Source organism: Mesoplodon mirus (assembly GCF_964341445.2).
Source record: "Mesoplodon mirus genome assembly, chromosome: 3".
NCBI classification, from domain to species: domain Eukaryota; kingdom Metazoa; phylum Chordata; class Mammalia; order Artiodactyla; family Ziphiidae; genus Mesoplodon; species Mesoplodon mirus.
The window spans coordinates 163,778,317-163,801,252 of record NC_138978.1 but is presented as its reverse complement, the minus strand read 5'-3'; the positions used below and the strand labels follow the sequence as shown (position 1 = coordinate 163,801,252).

The 22,936-nt window shown below is 44.3% G+C and overlaps 1 protein-coding gene across 1 annotated transcript; it reads left to right on the top strand.

Moving 5' to 3' along the window:
- Positions 1-1,080: 1,080 nt before the first annotated feature.
- TEX35 (testis expressed 35) lies at positions 1,081-19,045 on the top strand (the record flags this gene model as incomplete). Its single annotated transcript, XM_082612262.1, has 9 exons — positions 1,081-1,170; positions 1,780-1,848; positions 3,014-3,070; positions 3,776-3,835; positions 11,925-11,989; positions 12,226-12,409; positions 12,765-12,808; positions 15,776-15,825; positions 18,638-19,045. 9 exons carry the CDS (start codon positions 1,081-1,083, stop codon positions 18,838-18,840), a joined length of 822 nt encoding a protein of 273 aa, XP_082468388.1. The 3' UTR covers positions 18,841-19,045.
- Between the last annotated feature and the right edge of the window lie 3,891 nt (positions 19,046-22,936).

Sequence of the window (22,936 nt, the reverse complement as noted above, 5' to 3'; positions counted from 1 at the left end):
CACACACAAGATCCAGAATAACCAGGTGAGCCTCTGGTTCCCATGTGATTGTGGTGACAACAGTGTCAGTAGCTAGTATCTTTTGGCTGCTTACTCTGTGCCAGGGTCTCTACTAGGTCCCTTATATTTATTCTCATTCATTCTTCAAAGCCATCTTATGAGATACATCATCAATACCATTTTGTTTTTTCCACACGAGGGAAATGAGGCTCAGAGATGCCGCTCACCTTATTTCTAGCAAGTGATAAAGTCTGATTCCAAAGCCCACACTTTTAACCTCTTTATTGCGCAATAAGTAATTGCTGTTGCTAATTGCTAATGCCCTGAGGCTAGATGAGGTGCGTTCCATTCTTTAAAGATGCCCCAGAATTAAATTAAAACCTGTTCCAGAGCTCCGCTCCCCTCAGAATCTAGAAATACTTCCTTAGGTGAATCCTCATCACCTCCGGCTGCCAAGAAAAGGTACAGAGAGTCCCCAACAAACCCTCGGCTTTTCTTGCTCCCTCTGAGCATGACGTGGCCTCTCAGGCTGGAAGGAGGGTGGGGAATGGACCCCTGGCCTTGGGGTGGGAAGGACCCCCGCCAGGACAAGGAACACTGAAATGCCCCACCCCTATCCCAGCCACTCCAGGAGCCATGACCCCAGCCAGGCCCGCATCTTACCCGCGTGTTTAAGGCACACAAGAACCTCATCAGATAAAGGTAATTATCATCCACAATTTACAGATGAGGAAGTGAAGGCTCAGAGAGGCTAAATAACTTGCCTAAGTCAACACAGCTGGTAAGGAGGGCAGTTGAGACTAGAATCCAAGTCTGTCTGTCTACCTCCAAAGTCGATGCTCCTGAAAAAATGCTTAGACGGCTTCCTTGAGTTATCTTAAAGTGCTCCCGCCAGGCCTCACCCCCGCCAGCTCCCCAGGGAGAGGGCTGCCTGCTGAACAGGCAGGTGTCGCTCATGAGAGGAGTAGAACATGAGAAAACGTGAGTCATCTTGGCTCAGGCGCTGGGGGTATGTGGGCCTGAGCTTAAGTGCAGTTGGACAGGCAGGGTTGGGTGGGTGGAGGGTCCTCCCCAATCCTGATGCCTGGCAGCCTGAATCCCAGCCTCCTGTCTCTGCAGAACAAGAACTACAAGGCAGTTTGCCTGGAATTGAAGCCAGAGCTGATCAGAGTAAGAAGCTTGTTTGAGGCCATACCGGCAGCCAGGCCTGAGATGCATGGGGAGGTGACTTGGAGTCAGGGGTCATTCACTGTTCCTGGTGGCCAAGACTTGTCCCAGATGCTGGCGGATACATTGAGAGAGAGACAACCTCTCTGCTCTCACAGAACAAAGCAGATACCTAAATAAATAAGGAAAAATTCAGTAGTTTTACCTATGATGCAGGGAATTAAAATAGGGAGGTGTGACCGGGGGGCTGCTGTGCGTTGAGGGCATCAGGAAGGCCTTCCTCTGAGCTGAGAGCTGTAGGACAAGGCTGCGGCCCCTGGAGGGCTGAGGACGAGTGCTGTGGGCAGAAAAAGCAGCGCGCACAGAGGCCCTGAGGTGGGAATGAGTATGTCTGTGGAGGGGACAGAAAGCTGAGGCCCAGTGGGCCAGGAAGGAGTGGAATGAGATGAGCTCAGAGAGGGGAGAAGGATGGAGGAAACTCCTGCACAGGTGAGGTCAGGTTATCTCTGCACTGACCCAAAGGGAGGAGCAGAAACTCGGGGTCGTCCCTCCTGCCTCACCCTCCCACACCTGCAGTTTCCAATATTCTGTGTTTCTGTTTCCAACCAACAGACATATGACTACAAAGGAGCTAAACAAGAAGGGCCATTTACCAAACCAGGAGGGACAAAGGAGCTAAAGGTAGGTGTGTGGACCCAGGAGACAGGAAGTTGGATCAGCACAGTGAACAAGTGGGGCCAACAGAACAACTTCTGCAGCAGGTAAACTGCCGGCATCTACAGTTCTGCTCCAGACCCTGTGACTTCATTCCTTCTGGTTCTCTCTATTTTTTCTTTTGTGTGTGTGTGGGATGCGGGCCTCTCACTCCTGTGGCCTCTCCCCTTGCGGAGCACAGGCTCCGGACGCACAGGCCCAGCGGCCATGGCTCACGGGCCCAGCCGCTCTGTGGCATGTGGGATCTTCCCGGACCGGGGCACGAACCCGTGTCCCCTGCATCGGTAGGCGGACTCTCAACCACTGTGCCACCAGGGAAGCCCTGGTTCTCTCTATTTTAAAATAATTTCAGACTTACAGAAAATTTTCCAGAAAATGGTACAATGAGTTCTAGTATACCCTTCCCCCAGATTCCCAAATGTTGGCATTTTATCTTGGGTTTTTTTTTCTCTCTTTCATATTCACACACCTATATATAACATATATATTTCCTGAACCATCTGCGAGCAAGTGGTTCTCTCAAATTTTGGTATATATTTCCTCAAAACAAGAACACTGTCTTACACAGCCACAGTACAATTATCCAAACATCAAAAGCAATTAATGTTGATACAGTTCTCACCTACAGCCCTTATTCTAATTTCACCAGTTATCCCACTAATGTCTTTCATAACAAAAGAGAAGATAACTTTTTTGGTCTGAGATGCAATCCAGAATCATACCTTGCATCTAGTTTCCATGTCTCTTCAGTCTTTTTCGTCTGGAACAGTTCTTCGACCTTGTCTTTTGGAACACTGTCATTTTTTATGACAAATCATTTATTTTGTGGAATGACCCTGAATCTGGGTTGTCTGATGCTTCCTCACCATTAGACTTAGGCCATGCATTTTTCGGTGGTCACACCACAGGAGTGAAAGTATGACCTTTTCAAAGTGCATCACATCTGGAGGTACAGGATGTCTGTGTGTCCCAGTATCCTATTTTCTTAATAGCATCCTTTCTTTCCTCCCTGCTGGCATCTATCTCTCTGCTCCTCTTTTGGCAATGCCCCAGGATCTTTCCTTTCCTCCTTCTGACCGTTTCCCTTCCATCCAAGACATTTCTTTACTCCTTCTCTATTTTATTTTCTCAGAATGAACTCAGGGAGGTGAGGGAAGAGCTCAAGGAAAAAATGGAGGAGATAAAACAGGTAACAGGATGAGACTTTTCAGCTCATGGAGGAAAAGTGTAGCTTCAAGGAAAATGCAATGCCTAACTTTGAATAGTAAAGAAAATCAGAAATTGCATGGAAAAAGCAATCAAACCAAATGAGCCCAAATACCCTAGAGTGATTAAGTGTCAGCAGCTTAGGTTATCTGTTTCTTACTTGTTTGATGCTTAAACCCAAATTTTGAATGATAAGGGCTCTCTAAGATATCTCATTGATAAGGGTGGGGAGATACAACCTTAGTGACAGAGTGAGAGGGGCTGACCTGGAATTTGGGGTCAGTCAGGGACCAATTCCATTATCCTAATACTCCTCCCCTGAGCAAGCTGTAGAGCAAGAATCCTCTTCTTGTTTCTCTGATGGAATTACCTATAGCATATTTATGAACAAAGGAAATGCTCAAGCAAGAACGTGTAATTGAAGCTGTGGTCTGAGCTCCACATGGCAGCCTTGCAATGACCAGATCCAAGCTGTGCCAAGGCTGCTGCTGGTGTTGACTTGATGATACACTCACCCTAGTCCCTTCACAGACTTTTGGGAAGAAAGTGGCTTTAGTAGGCCATTATTAGAAAATTCCTTAATCTTTATCCAGCTCATTCCAGGGGAGCAGCTGCAGCCCTTAGCTTAAAATGCCTGAAAGACAACTCCACATTCAATAATGTGCTCTTTGCCTTTCTTCCTCACTAGATAAAAGATGTAATAGATAAGGATTTTGAAAAACTCCAGGGATTTGTGGAGATTATGAAGGTAAGCATTTACTGAGTGCCCTCCATGGGCCAGTACCATACTAGGAATCATGCAAGGAGATACCAGAGCCTGCCCTGCAAGTGCTTACAGCTTAGTAAGAGACCCAAACTCTATTGCAAAAAAGAATTAAATAACAAGTAAGTACTAAGCTAAATGATGACTGGTTGTCAACTAACCAGGGGTTTAGAGAAGTGAGTAATGAATGCGGGTTAGGGTAACCAGAAAAGTCCTTTTAGAGGAAGTGAGCCTTAAGGTGAGTCTTAAGGCAGCATTGGAAGTTTAATGTGAATCTAACCAAGAGCCCAGTAAGATTATTTTTGAACTCAATAATTACTAAAAGGATCACCTAGATTCTAGAATAGCAGTTTACAGACTTTGGTGGGTTTCAGAATCACCAGGAGCACAAATATAGGAAACAGAGCTCAGATCCTGTGTTGATGGGGCTGGCACCCTGGGGTTTTGTTCATGTTCCCCAGGTAGAAGTTTGAGAACAACAAATGCAGAAGCATAAATAGACAAAAGCACTTATTTATAAATTTTTCAAGAGTTGTAAGGGGGCATTACTTCTACCAGATATTAAAATCATAATGAAGCCAACTTAATAATCAAATTAAGGTGGTACAGCCCAAGGATAACCAGACAAATGAAGAAACCAACATAGATAATCATGTAACAGCCTCTCTGCCAGGGATGCACTGAGAATCACTTCTGAGGATTTCTAAAGTCCATTTACCCAGGCCCTGGCCAAGATGAACTGAATAAAAATCTCCAAGTTTGGGCACAGTTGCTCAAAACTCTTAAGTGATTCAGATGCTTGCTCCTGATGAGAACCAGGTCCTTCGCACTTTAGCAGTAGTTATTAACATTGGCTACGTGCTGAAATCACCTGTACTGTCGTTTTGAACAGCTCCTCTTTACGCCTGGCTGCACCCCATAGCAATTATATGGGAACCTCTTAATATGAGGTCCGCGGACTTCCTTGGAGGCACAGTGGTTAAGAATCCACCTGCCAGTGCAGGGAACATGGGTTTGATCCCTGGTCTGGGATGATCCCACATGGCGCGGAGTAACTAAGCCCGTGTGCCACAAATACTGAGCCTGAGCTCTAGAGCCCTCAAGCCACAACTACTGAGCCCACGCACTGCAGCTACTAAAGCCCATGTGCCTAGAGCCCATGCTTTGCAACAAAGGAAGCCACTGCAAGGAGAAGCTCGCGCACCTCAACAAAGAGCAGCCCCCACTTGCCGCCACTAGAGAAAGCCCACACGCAGTAACAAAGACCCAACGCAGCCAAAAATAAATTAAAAAAAAAAAAGAATGGAGGCAAAGATCAAGAAGATGCAAGAATTGTTTAACAAAGACCTAGAAGAATTAAAGAACAAACAAACAGAGATGAACAATACAATAACTGAAATGAAAAATACACTAGAAGGAATCAATAGCAGAATAACTGAGGCAGAAGAATGGATAAGTGACCTGGAAGACAGAATGGTGGGATTCACTGCTGCGGAATGGAATAAAGAAAAAAGAATGAAAAGAAATGAAGACAGCCTAAGAGACCTCTGAGACAATATTAAATGCAACAGCATTAGCATTATAGGGGTCCCAGAAGGAGAAGAGAGAGAGAAAGGACCCGAGAAGACATTTGAAGAGATTATAGTCAAAAATTTCCCTAACATGAAAAAGGAAATAGCCACTCAAGTCTAGGAAGCACAGACAGTCCCATACAGGATAAACCCAAGGAGAAACACGCTGAGACACATAGTAATCAAATTGGCAAAAATTAAAGACAAAGAAAAATTACTGAAAACAGCAAGGGAAAAATGACAAATAACATACAAGGAAACTCCCATAAGGTTAACAGCTGATTTCCCAGCAGAAACTCTACAAGCCAGAAGAGAGTGGCATGATATATTTAAAGTGATGGAAAGGAAGAACCTACAGCCAAGATTACTCTACCTGGCAAGGATCTCATTCAGATTTGATGGAGAAATCAAAAGCTTTACCGACAAGCAAAAGCTAAGAGAATTCAGCACCACCAAACCAGCTCTACAACAAATGCTAAAGGAACTTCTCTAAGTGGGAAACACAAGAGAAGAAAAGGACCTGCAAAAACAAACCCATAACAATTAAGAAAATGGTCATAGGAACATACATATCGATAACTACCTTAAATGTGAATGGATTAAATGCCCCAACCAAAAGACACAGGCTCACTGAATGGATACAAAAACAAGACCCATATATATGCTGTCTAGAAGAGACCCACTTCAGACATAGGGACACATACAGACTGAAAGTGAGGGGATGGAAAAAGATATTCCATGCAAATGGAAATGAAAAGAAGGCTGGAGTAGCAATACTCATATCAGATAAAATAGAGTTTAAAATAAAGAATGTTACAAGAGACAAGCAAGGAAACTACATAATCATCAAGGGATCAATCCAAGAAGATATAGCAGTTATAAATATATATGCACCCAACATAGGAGCACCTCAATATATAAGGCAACTGCTAACAGCTGTAAAGGAGGAAATCGACAGTAACACAATAATAGTGGGGGACTTTAACACCTCACTTACACCAATGGACAGATCATCCAAAATGAAAATAAATAAAGAAATAGAAGCTTTAAATGACACAATAGAACAGATAGATTTAATTGATACATATAGGACATTCCATCCAAAAACAGCAGATTACACTTTCTTCTCAAGTGTGCATGGAACATTCTCCAAGATAGATCACATCTTGGGTCACAAATCAAGCCTCAGTAAATTTAAGAAAATTGAAATCATACAAGCATCTTTTCCGACCACAACGCTATGAGATTAGAAATCAATTACAGGGGAAAAATAAGGTAAAAAACACAAACACATGGAGGCTAAACAATACATTACTAAATAACCAAGAGGTCACTGAAGAAATGAAAGAGGAAATCAAAAAATACCTAGACAAATGACAACGAAAACACGGCGATCCAAAACGTATGAGATGCAGCAAAAGCAGTTCTAAGAGGGAAGTTTATAGCAATACAAGCCTACCTCAAGAAACAAGAAAAATCTCAAACAATCTAACCTTACACCTAAAGGTACTAGAGAAAGAAGAACAAACAAAACCCAAAGTTAGCAGAAGGAAAGAAATCATAAAGATCAGAGCAGAAATAAATAGAAACAAAGAAAACAAGAGCAAAGATCAATAAAACTAAAATAAATTAAGGGAACATTCCCATTTACCATTGCAACAAAAAGAATAACATACCTAGGAATAAACCTACCTAAGGAGACAAAAGACCTGTATGCAGAAAACTATAAGACACTGATGAAAGTAATTAAAGATGATACCAACAGATGGAGAGATATACCATGTTCTTAGGTTGGAAGAATCAATATTTTGAAAATGACTATACTACCCAAAGCAATCTACAGAGTCATTGCAATCCCTATCAAATTACCAATGGCATTTTTTACAGAACCAGGATAAAAAATCTTAAAATTTGTATGGAGACACAAAAGACCCCGAGTAGCCAAAGCAGTCTTGAGGGAAAAAAACGGAGCTGGAGGAGTCAGACTCCCTGACTTCAGACTATACTACAAAGCTACAGTAATGAAGACAATATGGTACTGGCACAAAAACAGAAATATAGATCAATGGAACAGGATAGAAAGCCCAGAGATAAACCCACACACCTATGGTCAACTAATCTATGACAAAGGAGGCAAGGAGATACAATGGAGAAAAGACAGTCTCTTCAGTAAGTGGTGCTGGGAAAACTGGACAGCTACATGTAAAAGAATGAAATTAGAACACTCCCTAGCACCATACACAAAAATAAACTCAAAATGATTCAAGACCTAAATGTAAGACCAGACACTATAAAACTCTTAGAGGAAAACATAGGAAGAACACTCTTTGACATAAATATCAGCAACAACTTTTTTGACTCACATCCTAGAGTAATGGAAATAAAAGCAAAAATAAACAAATGGGACCTAATGAAACTTAAAAGCTTTTACAAAGCAAAGGAAACTACAAACAAGGTGAAAAGACAACCCTCAGAATGGGAGAAAATATTGGCAAACAAATCAACGGACAAAGGATGAATCTCCAAAATATATGAAGAGCTCATGCAGCTCAATATTAAAAAAAAAAAAAAAAATGCAATCCTAAAATGGGCAGAAGACCTAAATAGACATTTCTCCATAGAAGACACATGAAAAGCTGCTCAACATCACTAATTATTAGAGAAATGCAAATCAAAACTACAATGAGGCATCACCTCACACCAGTTAGAATGGGCATCATCAGAAGATCTACAAACAACAAATGCTGGAGAGGGTGTGGAGAAAAGGGAACCCTCTTGCATCTTTGGTAGGAATGTAAATTGATACAGCCACTATGGAGAACAGTATGGAGGTTCCTTAAAAAACTAAAAATAGAATTACCATATGACCCAGCAATCCCACTACTGGGCATATGCCCAGAGAAAACCATAATTCAAAAAGACACATGCAACCCAATGTTCATTGCAGCACTATTTACAATAGCCAGGTCATGGAAGCAACCTAAATGCCCACTGACAGACAAATGGATAAAGAAGATGTGGTACATATATACAGTGGAATATTACTCACCCATAAAAAGGAGCAAAATTGGGTCATTTGTAGAGACGTGGATGAATCTAGAGACTGTCATACAGAGTGAAGTCAGAAAAACAAATATCGTATATTAATGCATATATGTGAAACCTAGAAAAATGCTACAGATGAACCGGTTTGCAGGGCAGAAATAGAGATGTAGAGAAAAAACGTATGGACACCAAGGGGGGAAAGTGGTGCAGTGGGGAGGGATAAATTGGGAGACTGGGATTGACATGTATACACTACTATATATAAAGTATATAACTCATAAGGACCTACTGTATAGCACAGGGAACTCTTCTCAATACTCTGTAATGACCTATATGGGAAAATAATTTTTAAAAGAGTGGATATATGTATAGGTATAACTGATTCACTTTGCTGTACAACAAAAACTAACACAACATTTTAAATCAATTATAGTCCAATAAAGATTAATTTAAAAAAAAAGAATATTGCCCGACTATATAAGGGGAAAGCTTAACTCAGTTAACACTATAAACTGAAATAGTATATAAAGTGAATTTTAAAAATAAAAATAAGTATGTATTTAACTGGATGGTCTAAATATAATTACAGTGGAAGAAATCACAAAGGAAGTATTGTTAATGTTTAACAATACAAAAATTTTAAAAATTATAACAGAAAAGCACCATACACAGAGTGAAAAAGTAAGCAATAGTTTTGGGGAAATAATTTTCCACAAATATGATAGACATAGAAAAAAGCTTTTTATCTTTAACATACAAAGCTCACACAAATCAATAAGAACCAACTAGGAAAATGGGCAAAGGGTATATGTGAACAATCCACAGAGGAGAATATTACTAAAAAGCAATAAATATATTGACAAGTTTTACCTCATGAGTAATCAAATAACTGCAAATGAAAACAATACTTAGATAATTGCCACATTCAAATAAGCCAAGTTGTAATTTATGACAATTAGGTAAAGCAAGATAGGAATGCTCTTGTACTGCTGATTGGAGTACAAGTTTGTACAAAACTAAAAAGGAATTAGACAATAGGTATCAAAAATATCAAAACTCCATGACTTATCAACTCCTTGACTTCTCAGAATTTAACCTATGAGAATAATCAGAAATGCCAGCATGGGTATATATAAAAAGAAGATCATCAGAGGATTATTTATAATAGCAAAAAATTGTAAACAACCACAATTTTCAAAAGTAGAGGAATAGCCAAAAGAACTACGATACATCTATATAATGAAAATTCACTATAGGAGACAGAATTTAGAAAGAATACTTTTAATGAGAAGTAAAAAAGCAAGATGCAAGTAATATATACAGGCTGATCTCAACAGGTGAAAAGAAATTGGTAAGTAAATATATAGAAAAAAGACTGGAAAGAAATATACCAAAAGGGTTAATTGCTGTTATTGAAAGGCGATAAGATTAATTTTTTCTTTTATATTCCTCTGTATTGTCCAAATTTTCTGCAAAGGGCATGTCTTATTTCTATATCAAAATGCAAACACAGTAAGTGTTTTGTTAGTGGGTAGGACTGGGTATCACAAGGCACAAAGGAGGCTATTTCGGGCTCGGGAACAGCTTGCACACAGCATGGAAGCAGGATGAACGCGAAGCTTCTCACAGTCAGTGGGGAGATCGGTCATAAAAGAGGGATCATTGGGGGAAACTGTGAGAAATAAAATGGAGTCGGCACAAAGGCGGTGGATAATGAAGGCTTCTGAAAGACAGGCAGACAGGTTGGGACTTGGTTGTGTAAGCAGTAAGAGGCCTCTGGAGATTCTTAATCAAAGAACATGCTAGGAGCAGCACATCAGAAAGCTGAGCTGGCAGCTGCTTGCAAGGTGGCCTGGGGGCGCCGAGGGAGCCGGTGGGGGCCGTCTGGAGCAAGAATATCAAACTGGAAGCCGCATCTCCGCTCAAGGTGAAGGAAGCTGGACCAAGTTAGAAACAGAAGGAAAAGGGTAAATCTGAAAGATGCAGCGAAGGAAAAATAACATTCTTGGTGATTGATTCAGTATAAAGAATGAAGGAGAGGCAAGCGTGCATGATAACACCAAAGTTTTAATCCGGATGATTAGAAAAAAGTGGTGACAGTGACAGGCTAGTTGGGAAGCAGCTAATTTAGAAGAGAAAGTGAAGAGGTCAGTTTGGAACATGATGAGTTTGAAGTGATGGTGAGACTTTTAAGAATATGGGACGTTTTGACTCTGATATTTTGGACCCGGGGGAATATTGACTTCAAGGATATTTGACTTTATTTACAAATGCAAATGTCTTATTCAAAATGTATACAAACATTTTTAAATGCTTTTCAAGAAGATATTTTTTGGAAATCATTTCCATCCTGACAGTGTAATTCCTTGATCAATTTTCTACCCCAGATCAGTAAACTCTCCCCAGATCTTTCATTTTTTATTAAAATGGTTTTCCTTGAAGCAAATTATTTTTCATTTATATTTTGTGATATTCAATCCAACCCTGTTTTTGTCCTTAACAGATATTGTCACTAATACTGTCACCATCTTAGAAGTTCTTTGTGACCACTATTTCTATCCAATTTTTCCAGGTCAAATTTTATAGATCTAAAATTTGCCAAGAAGATTTTATTATTATTTCAGTTCTTAATAATAAATGTGAGGTGCCATTTGAGCTACTGTCTACTTTATTTTGTGTTGACCATTTCTGCCAGGAGTTGGGTAAAAGATGGAACAAACAGATACACAGGATCTACGTACATGGCAGGGGTCCAAACACTGGAGTCAGAAACGTCTTTAGTGGGGGAGGTCACGGGGTTTGTTTTCTTTTTATAAATTTATTTATTTTATCTATTTAGTTTTGGCTGCGTTGGGTCCTTGCTGCTGTACGTGGGCTTTCTCTAGTTGCGGCGAGTGGGGGCTACTGTTCGTTGCGGTGCGTGGGCTTCTCATTGCGGTGGCTTCTCTTGTTGCGGAACACGGGCTCCAGGCGTGTGGGGCTCAGTAGCTGTGGCTCGAAAGCTCAGTAGTTGTGGGCACACGGGCTTAGTTGCTCTGTGACATGTGGGATCTTCCCGGACCAGGGCTCGAACCCGTGTCCCCTGCATTGGCAGGCGGATTCTTAACCACTGCGCCACTGGGGAAGATTGCATAGGCATTGAACCAAGGCAGATAAGGGTTTTATTCAAGTGTGAGATCAGGTAAATTAGATCCTGGCCTCTGACTCACATGGAGACTTTGGACAAGCCCCCAATGACTCTGCCTGTGCTTCAGCTTCACTATGGAATGGGGGAGGACACAGGGAGGGGTGGCACGTGTCAGACACATCCTGATGAGCCACCCTACCCAGAGGTGGTGAGGATTCTTGAGGAAGTAAGATGCTGCGGTGGTCTCTGAGTGGTTTGCAGAGTGAGGCAGGAAAAGGGACTTCAAAAGCCCTTCATGATGATGATTTTAGCTTTGCATTCTCTCTTGAAGGAAATGCAAAAGGATATGGATGAGAAGATGGATGTTTTAATAAATATACAGAAGAACAGCAAGCTGTGAGTGTAACCTGCACCCGTCTCTCCTCAACCCTAAAGAATCTCCTCCCTTCGCTTTGCCTAGTGTCCTCGGGGTTCAGTGGACTCCCAGACCCTTCAAGGAGCTGTCTTGGTTTCTCTTCCCCAGTGGCTTGTAGTCAAGGCCTTCCACGGCCAACCATGCTACCGGTTATCTCCTTTCCTGTTGAAAATTATCTCCCCAGTTCTGCCCCTCCCTGACTCCCCAGTCCTCTCAGGAGAGGACCAAAGGAGCAGCAAGAACTCAGGCTGATAGGAAAGACGGACACAGACCCACAGATCCAGCTGAAGAAAATGGATGGAGCTGATGGAGCACCACTGGCCCTTCATAAAAAGATGACGGCACTACAACAACCAAAAAAGAATCCAGTGGATTCCCTTCACCAGTGTGATACCTGCTGTGTAATGAAGCCCTCCCTGACCCTGCCCCAGTGTTACACCCCTGGGTTCCTGTTCCCCCCAACCTCCCCTGGGCTCTCTCACTCCCTTACCTCTTGCTGTAAAGGACTGGTTCCACTCCTCTCCTGGCCCCAGGATGCCTCCCTAGTCTTGAGTCCTCTCTGGGGTCTTGCCCTACAGGCCTGGGGTGATTCCAAAACCATGACCAAGTAGGACTCAACCCTGGACGCACCTGTTCCCAAGTGCAACAGTATTGTTCTGTCCTTCCCTATAGCAAGACCTGATGAGGTGCCCAGCAGGCTGGCCATCTTGGACCAGGGGAAAATGATCTTTCTTGTGCCGTTTCTGTCCTCCACAGGAGAAACGTTTGTGGTGTGCCCCAAAGAACAACTACAGTCAGCGGTAAGTAGATCCATGGAAGCCCCTTATCTCAATCCAGTGCCCCGTCCTCCCAAAGGCAGTGTGCTCAGTGGTGCATTCCCATCAAATCTCACCCGTGGTTATGGTTATGCAGGCTCTGCCCCACATCACATCCACTCAGTCTTAGAGGACGTGGCACAGGAAGGAGGACTTGCTTAGCCCAGCCTGGAGGCTGCTGCCTAGAGGCCCCCATGGAGTGGAGGGTGCCTTGCCAGCTGTTGAGCTGACCTTGCCTCAGGCTCCTGACTTTCTCCCCATATAACAGGCAACTTCCATACCAGGCCTGGGCATCCTTTTCACCCTTGGCATCTGGACCTGCTTTCTGATTTATCTGTGCTTCAACTCCTGTGTGACTGAGGATGTAGTTCCAACTTAGTGTCAACGCAGGACCTATCAGCAGCTCTGGTTCAGCCTCTCCCCTCTCCTTGAGCTGCACAGCAAATGCTTGCTGCCCTCTTGCATACCACCCTGCCCCTGTCTCCCTCTACCCGGAGAGTAAAATCTTCATTTAAGGCCAAAGCGGGAGTCCAAGCGTTGAATATCAGCCTCAAACTTGAGTGTGCAAGGAGTGTCACTTTTTTGGATTGAAACCAGTGTATTTCAGACTCCAACCTCTCTTCTTGCTTCCTGATGGTTTAGTGAAAAATTCTTAAGGTCATTGATCCTTCCCCCCTCATCCCTGCTTCCCTCCTCTTCACCTGGTTCTGAAAATGTCCCAGGTCAAAAGAGGGTCTAGCCTGCACTGCTTCCCTCTGAGGTCTCGTCACTAAGCAGGACTTGAGGCTCCACTGCTTATAGGAACTTGGTCCCCTTCTTGGGCTCTAAGGATCCACCCTCCTTATCCTCTGGAAAGTTTCCTCACCCCCCACCCAAAGGAGACCTAGCCTTTCAGAGGCCTTTAAAGGTGGGGACAAGCCACTGACCTCCCACTTCTCCACGCTGTGTCCTGCCTCAAATCCCTCCACCGAGGGAAGGTGAAGCCTGGCTGCTGGCTTGAAACCAGAGCAAAGAAAAATACAGAGAAAACAGTATTTTAACAAACTATCTTGCCATGGGTGCGATTCTTTGGCTTCAGTTCAATGAACGACGAATTAATGGGATTCCATATTTTATTTCACACCCGCTTTTTTTTTTTTTTTTTTTTTTTTTTTTTGCGGTACGCGGGCCTCTCGCTGTTGTGACCTCTCCCGTTGCGGAGCACAGGCTCTGGATGTGCAGGCTCAGCGGCCATGGCTCACGGGCCCAGCCTCTCCGTGGCATATGGTATCCTCCCGGACCAGGGCATGAACCCATATCCCCTGCATCGGCAGGCGGACTCTCAACCACTGCACCACCAGGGAAACCCTATTTTTAGTTTTTAAAGGAACCTCCATACTGTTTTCCACAGTCCCTTGTAACGCAGCATCCCATCCTGTAACCTCGGTGTCTGATTCCAACAGAGTGAGGGGTAAGTGGCTCACTCTAGCTCACGCACAGGTAACAGGTGCTGCAGCCCCAGGCCCTGACTCAAGCAGTCACCAGAGAAACAGGAGGGTGCGTCATTTGGCAGCCATTAGGCAGGCAGGGCTGGGCCCAGGAGGAGGCCAGGCTGTGTCATCCATTCCCATCACTGCCCTGGGCCCTGGCATGACCCCCACTCACAGCTTCCTTTCTCTTGGTCACAGGCCGCAGCCAGCCCCAAAAGGTGGGTGAGGATGGGCTCAGGTGTCCACCACCACAGACGGGGGGGCCCCATCTCTCTCAGATGCAACAGGTCTGAGTATATCCATTTCCATGACAATGGGTTACCCACCCATCTTCCTGAGGGGAGTTGCCCTGACTGGCTCCAGGGACCCCTAGAGCCTCCCTGAACCCCTTCAGTATTTGAAAGGTCATTTACCCTCCTATACGGGTGATCAATGTGACTCTTTGGTACTTCCCTCTATATTAGATCAAAACACAACCAAACAGAAATCAAATCTCACTTCTGGGGCTTCTCTGGTGGCGCAGTGGTTGAGAGTCCGCCTGCCGATGCAGGGGACGCGGGTTCGTGCCCCGGTCCAGGAAGATCCCCCATGCCGCAAAGCGGCTGGGCCCGTGGGCCATGGCTGCTGAGCCTGTGCGTCCGGAGCCTGTGCTCTGCAACGGGAGAGGCCACAACAGTGAGAGGCCCGTGTACCAGGGGAAAAAAAAAAAAATCTCACTTCTGGAGAATGAACAGTGAGTCTGAAAGCCCAACCCCAATTCCAACTCTAGAGAGCTCAGAAGGTGCAGAATATGCCTTCAGCAGGTGATGGAGCAGAATGGTGCAAGGTTCTGCCCACCTGACATTTTTTTATCAATATCAGCTTTTAAATGTGACCAAGAAGGTTTTTTTATGGGTCATGAGTTTGTGGGGAGATGAGCAACTCCAATATGAGTCTAATCCATACAATATTTCTGAGGGCAATTAAGTGATACATATCAGATGCTTTAAAAGATAGGAAAAAATTACAGGTGGCCACTAGGATTTAGTTATAAGGATACTTATCATGGAGTCATTTATGATATATATATTTAAAAATCAGAAAAAACATAAGTGGACACCAGTTGGTTAAATAAATTGTGGCACATCCATAAAATGGAATGCTCCACTGATATTAAGAATAATATGTTGTTGAAATATATTTAATGCCATCAAGAGACATTAATGATATAATGTTAAATGAAAAGAAAGCAAGTTATGAAATAAAGTATAATCCCATTTTTGGTAAAAATTTGGGGTGTGTGTGTGCACATAGGGAGGCCTGCATGAACTGAAAAGACTTAGAAGGATATATACAAGAATAGAATAACAGCAGTAGTTTTCTCTGAGAAGTAGGATTATGACAAGTTATGTCATACTTTGTGCCTATCTGTAATCTCTAAAGTTTCTACAAGGAACATGCATTGTTTGTATAATAAAACTAATAACATGTTTCTTTTTTTAAGGAAGAGAAAGGTGGCCCAGGAAGGACCCTTAAGAACAGAGACAAAGTCAGGTGAGATCTCCCCACATCCTTTCTGATGGGAAGCACCTTGGAACCTTTCTCTTTCCTGGGAGTGGCCAGTGAAGTCATGCCGTCTATGTGTTCATCCAGAGGAAGGGGGCGAATTAACACCACTAAAAGGACAATTTAAAAGGACAATAGAAAACAAAATGAAAATGGCTTTATGTTTTTACCCATGAGTGACACTTATTCGATACATATTCTCCCACCACTGCTACCAGGGGTCCCTGCACACTCCTCTCTCCTCTGAGGAATTACAGTGGTCTGGAGTAGAGAAGGAGCCCCTGCAGTCTATCCCCAACAAGCCAAACTTGTCCTTTTAGAATGTCACTTAGATCTCGTTGCCCTTATGCTCAGAACTTCCAGTGTTCCCCCATTTCTCTCAGAGCAAAATCCAAAGTTGATGCTTGCAATGCCCTGTGGCATCCACCCTGCTACCTTCACACTCACATACTATTCTCCCCCTTACTTTCTGGGCTCTAGCCACACTGGCTTCTTTGTTCTTCTTCACACATACCGTGTACACTCTTGCCTCAGGGCCTTTGCACTCACAGACATTCCTGCCCATTTCCTCAACTATCTGTGTGGCCGTCACCTCAAAGTTACCTTCTCAGTGGCACTTTCCCCATCTGTACAAACAACAATATCCCCACCTCCAGCGTTCCTTATCCTCTTTACTCTGCTTTATTTTCCTCTCCAACTCACTTAGCACCGACTTACGTACTATTCATTTCACTTGTTGTGGTCTGTCTTCTTCTGCTCGAATGTGAGTTCCTTGAGAGCAGAGATTGTGTTTCTGTCACTGCTCTACGGCAGGGCCCAGGGCAGTGCCAAGTGCACAGCAGGGAGTTGACGGGGGCTTGCTGAACGGACACATGAGTATAAAGATATTTGCCATGTACTGAGCACTGCAGGCTCTGCACTAAGATCTTCACCTGCATTGTTTCATTTTATTCTTACAATAACCCCATGAAATCATTCTTTCTGTCTTTCTATGAAGTCATTTAAGTGGTCATCCTCCCCATTTTATATAGGATAAAACAGGCTCAGAGAGAGAGGGTAATGAAAGTAATCTGTCTGAGGTCACAGAATAAGTGGCAGAGCTGGAGTTTGAACCCGAGCATTCTGATGTCAGAATCTCCCCGTGTGTCCCTGGGCCAGCAGCATTGGCATTACCTGGGAGCCTGTTAGAAATGCAGAGTCTCAGGCTATATGCCAGGTCTACTGAATCAGGACCTGCATTTTAACAAGACTTCTCAGGTGACTCCAGTGCCCATTGTAGTCTGAGAAGCAGTGCTCTATGCTGGGCCAGCAGGTGTATGGAAAATAGGGGGCTTCATTGAGCAAGGGGCTGCCGCAGTTTGGGTTAGTGGCCTTGGGTTCTTTACCCCTGTGGATGGTTCTCCTGCCCGCTACCCCTCGACCCAGGAGCTCTTTAGTATCTGCCGGGCTTTGGGGGGAACCAAGGTTCGTGATGAGGAGGGAAAACTCAATGCCAACCTCTGTCCAGGAGCCAGTCCTGCTGTGGGCACTGTTGCTTCTCTTTCTTGGAGGAAGGTCTCTCAGCTCACTCAGGGAAAACCAGACCTGTGCCTCTTAAAAGCATGTGAGAGAGCCCATTGGCATCAGAGATGCAGCACTGAGACTGGAGCAGAAGCTAGTTCCACCTGACACTTAGGCACTCGGGCCAGGGAGGTTGTTAAAACAGAAACAAAACCTACTGTCAGGGCGTCCCTGGTGGCGCAGTGGTTAAGAGTCTGCCTGCCGATGCAGGGGAGACGGGTTCGTGCCCCGGTCCGGGAAGATCCCGCGTGTGGCAGAGCGGCTGGGCCCATGAGCCATGGCCGCTGAGCCTGCGCATCCGGAGCCTGTGCCCCTCAACGGGAGAGGCCACAGCAGTGAGAGGCCTGCGTACCGCAAAAAAAAAAAAACAACAAGCTACTGTCAATTAAATTATTAATGTCTGGGAGCCCACCCTGACATCTATTTTTATCACTGAGCGCCACCTTCAGTCTTGACATTCATGAAGAGTGGGCCTGGAATAAAACCAGAAACCCACCCTTCCAGCCTCTTGAAAGCCCATTCAAAACAAGAGTAAACATAAATGTAAATCCAAGTATGTAAAAACCGACTATGAAAACGGACCAGCAGAGGGCACTGTGACCCCATCAGTCCCTGCCCCAGTGACCTCTCCAGAAGGAAAAGCTGCAAAGACACAAGGAAGGAAATCACACAAGATTAGGGGTCTGGGTCCTGGGTCCCACCCTGGCTTCATCTTTGGAATCTTGTGGGAGCCCAGGACACCGGACACCTCTGATCTGTGCCCACCGGCAAGCCAGTGGTCACCCACATAGAGATCGGTTCCAAAAGGCCACCGCCCAGTCTGGCATTTGGGATTCACAATGAAGTGACTTTCCTTTACTCCCTTATTTACTTAACCAGCATTGGTCGAGCACCTGCTGAGCCAGGCACAGTGCTAGACCATGCAATTTTCCCAGAAAGTGGTGCCATAACAATAGTTAGATTCTAAGGCTAGCCCCCTAAAGACTTTCAAATCTTTAATATAGAGAAGATAGAACTAATGAGATTATTTTCTGTTCTAGGGTCAGAGGAAAGAAATCGGGGAAGGGCAGTGTGGAGGAGAGGAAAGAAAGTGTGGGGAGAGAAGAAAGAGGAGAGACGAGGAAGAGCAAGGGGACCCCGGGGAAGAGGAAGGCAGTTTGGCTTCCATCCCCTGCCTGGTGCATATAAAATATAGAACCTTAAAAAGTTTGTTATGGCTTCCTCCCGTTTCCCTTTCTAGACCCTGACTTGGGACTTAACCTCTCCAGAGCCTCGGACTGCATGGGGCACTCCCAGAGCTCCTGCAGCACGCCCCAGCCCACCCTGCCCGTCGTGGAGGCCGTGCTCCAGAGTTTTCTACCCCTCCACTCCCCATCCACACCCCCAGGCCTGCAGCTACCCTTCTCAGCTCCGTGTTGGCAGCTGAGTAATCCATTAAGCTAACGCACCCTGATATATGGCAGATTGATCCTCCCAAGGACATGTATCTTTTCAAGATTACCCAAATTCACCTCTGAGTGGTAGATTCCTAGACAGTGGGCTGGAGGGATGTGACAATTTCAGGCTGTTTGTGTCGGGGGTGGTATTTTGAGAGAAAGGCCAGAGCACCTGCCAAGGGGTGTCTCACACAGTCTCTTAGAGGAGCTGGCAGGAGTGACTTCCAGGGCGGGGGTGGGTGCTAGTATGGAAAAGTCATTGACAATAGAAGATTTGCAGGTCAGAGATTAATCTCTCTGAGCAGTTTTGAGTGTGTGTGTGTGCGTGTGTGCGTGTGTGTGTGATTCCCTGTGTGTGCTGGGATAAGGCCAGAAGGAGAAGGTCAGTTCAGGGGAAAAGGATGGATTGCAGGGCTGGACTCAGGAGAACCACTGAGGTAGGAGAAAGGGCCTCCCGGGGCCTGGGGCCGGGGCCTCACTGTGGCAGCACCAGGCCTGCCTCTGCAAGGGCCACCTCCCGGGAGCATCGCTTGGCCGAGCACACTCTGCAGATTCTGGCCGCAGAACAGAAGGCTGTGCTGCCCACTGCCCTGCACGGTTCCCTGATGGCCAGAGACCTGCTCAGAAAGTCCTGCCTCGGCGGCTATGGGTGGGCTGGGGTCTGAAGGGCTGGTCTTTCCTAAAGGGCCTGCTGGTGGGAGGTAAGGGGACACTAAAGAGGCAGGGAGGATGGTGACAGGACCATTGCAAAGGCAGACTCCTCCATCGCAGCCGTGGGCCACACAGCAGGCTTAACCAGGGTGCTTCGGGCTGAAGTTTTCCTTCAAGATGAATCTTGGGCATCAGGCACATTGCTTCCTCATTTCAGCTGCTCCCAGGGCTCCCAGAGGATCCCAAACCTGCCACCTGTTATTCCTCTGAAAGGGTCCCCTGGCTGTGCAGGGAGTGAGGTGAGGAGGGAGGAAACCTCTTTGCTCCCCAGGCCTTGGTACAGCAGGAAAAGCTGCGTACCTGTCCACATGGAAGGATTTAAAGCTGGATTTAAAGCCCTGCCTGGTTCATTGTGGCAATGTTCCCCCAGTTCTACCTTTCAAAGTCCCAGCCATCAATGGTGACAGAGGTCAAACTAGAGGTTCAGGGGAGGGTTCTAGAGTGCTGATAACATTTTATTTCTTAATCTGGGTGGTGGCAATATGGGTGTGTGCTATGTATAAAAATTTATTCATCAAGCTGCAGATGTTAGATGGTGCAGCTGCTTTGGAAGACAGTTTGGCAGTTCCTCAAAAATTTAAAGGAGTTACCATTATGACCCAGCAGTTCCACTCCTAGGTATACACCCCAAAGAATCGAAAATATATGCCACACAGAAAATGTGTGCGTGAGTGTTTATAGAAGCATTATTCATAATAGCTAAAAGGGAGAAATAACCCAAATGTCTATCAGCTGGTGATGAATGACAAACAAAATGTGACCCATCCATACCATGGTATATTACTCAACCATAAAAAGGAATGATGTACTGATACATGCTACAGCATGAATGGTCCTTGAAAACATTATGCTTAGTGAAAGAAGCCAGTCACAAAAGACTGTATATATAATAGTATGATTTTGTTAATGTGAAAAGTCCAGAACAGGCAAATCCACCGAGATAGAAAATATTGTAGATTAGTGATTGCTGGGGTCTGGGGGAGGGGGAAGTAGAGAATGAGTGCTAATGGATATGGGATTTCTTTTGGGGTATGATGGGAATGTTCTGGAATTAGTTAGTGGCAATGGTTATACAACTCTGTGACTGTATGAAAGATGCCTGAAGTGTGTACTTTAAAGGGGTGAATTTTATGGTGTGTGAATTTTATCTCAAAAACTGGATCAAGTGGTACACTTAAGATATGTTCCCTTTGATCTATGAATGTATACCTTAATAATAGTTTTTTTTAATTTAAAAGTGAAGATGCCACTTCTCTGTTGCTGTGGCTCCTGATTTTAAAAAAAAGTCACAACAAAAATGCCACCTCCTCTATGATGGCTCCCTCACCCCTTCTCTGAGCTCCTTTAGCATTTAGTGCTGATACCCTGCTTACTGCTTATTGCTTGTAGAGCCTGGCCACTCAGAGTGCAGCCGTGGACAAGCATCCCTATATCCCTCGGAGGCTTTTTAGATGTGAGACATTTCATGTCCCGCGGGCCTGCTAAATCAGACTCTGCCTTTCAACAAGATCGCCAGGTAATTCGCACGCACATTAAGGTTTGAGAAACACTGCTCTAGAACAGGGGTCCCCAACACCCCGCCCTGGCCGTGGAAAAATTGTCTTCATGAGACTGGTCCCTGGTGCCAAAAATGTTGGGGACCGCTGATCTAGAAGGCTTCCCCCACCTCCCTCCCCCTCTACCTGCTGCCTACACCTTACAACTGTCTTTGTCTCTCCCCACCTAGTGCTCATCAGCATTTGTGGATTCAGTGCTAGTGGCCTCAGAACTAAAGCCAATACCTACTCTAACTCTGAGACCAGGATAGAGAAACTGAAATCTGGGGACACTTTGGTCAGATAAAAGAATATGTCAACTTTGCACGTCCAAAGTGAGGTCTCCAAATACCATTTCCCACCGAAAGGCATCAGAGCTTTGGGAGAAATGGCTGATTCTAGGTCTAAGCAGAAAATGTACAAATCTTCTCAAGTCACGTTTAAAAGATTCAGGAACCAACTGGAAGAGACTCCCGCTGATCAAAATGGGGCCACTTGAGCATCAGTAAGAATATTATCTGCAATGAATTGAAACACATCAAATGTGTTAAAAATCCATGAATTCATAGTAATACTAAAAACTAAACTCTGATTGCTCACTGTTGGAGGATGGTAAGAAAGCAATTCATTGTTTTGAAAATGGTAAATAAAGGGAGGAAATCAAGCAATTATCCTGGGTGTCAAACAGTAGATAAACAGTAATATCTGATTCTATTATTCCTCCTTTATTTATAAGTAGGAATACTTCTATGAAGGAGAAAATGATAGAATCAGATATGACTATTTTGAAAGAGTGATATTTCAAAAGATTCAGGCATTGACCACCTGCAGCATCTAATATCACGGAAAGAGACAAACAGACATCATGTGCCTCCTGTTGGAAGAATATCCCACCACTGAAACCAAACCTGAATATGATTAAGCTCTAGATCCAAGTACCAATTTACAGGAAAAATAGGGACAGAGATCCTGTAAAATTACACTATAGGAAGGTTATCAGCAAAATCTAGATTGTGGACAAATCTACAGAATAAACAACCCAGTGTCTTCAACAAACAAATTGAGAGAGAAAAAAACAAAAGAAAAAACAGGAGTAACCTATAGATTAAAACAAAAGTTATAGCAGCCAATTTCAACAGGTGAACCTTATTTAAACCCTGATTCAAACTGTTTTTCTAAAAATCCATTTATGATAATTTTGAGACAATTGGGGAATTCGAACACCAGGAATTACTGGTTACGATACAAAAAGAGTTCTTTCTGAGTGATTTACTAAGACTTTTACAGATGAAGTAATATGATATCTGGGATTTGCTTCAGAATAATAGAAGATGGGCTAAATTGTTGAGAGTGGGGGGATGGGGCCAGTTTGGACGTTGCTGGGGTTTGACGGGTGTGTGATAGCTCATCATAGCATTCTGTCTACTTGGTGTATGTTCAAAAGTCTCGAAAATTAAGAAGCTAAGACAGAGAAACAAAAGATTTATAACAAAGTATTGATGTAAGAAAAACATATAAGCAAAACAAAACAGAGTGTAGGTAAAGGATCCATAACTGTCTAAGAACAATAAGATGACGTTTCTTGTTTCCTTCTCAACCTACTTTCCCATAATTAGATTTTTTGTAACGTAATAATTTGCCTTCAGCAGTGTTCTATAGAATGAGACTCTCAACTCACAGTCCAGAGAATGAAGCAGAAACGTAAACGTTTTGAAAACTGAAGGAGAAAGAATTGGATACAGAGACAATTATGGGGGACTTCCCTGACGGTCCAGTGGTTAAGACTCCAAGCTTCCACTGCAGGGGGCACGGGTTTGATCCCTGGCTGGGGAACTAGGATCCCACATGCCGTGCTGT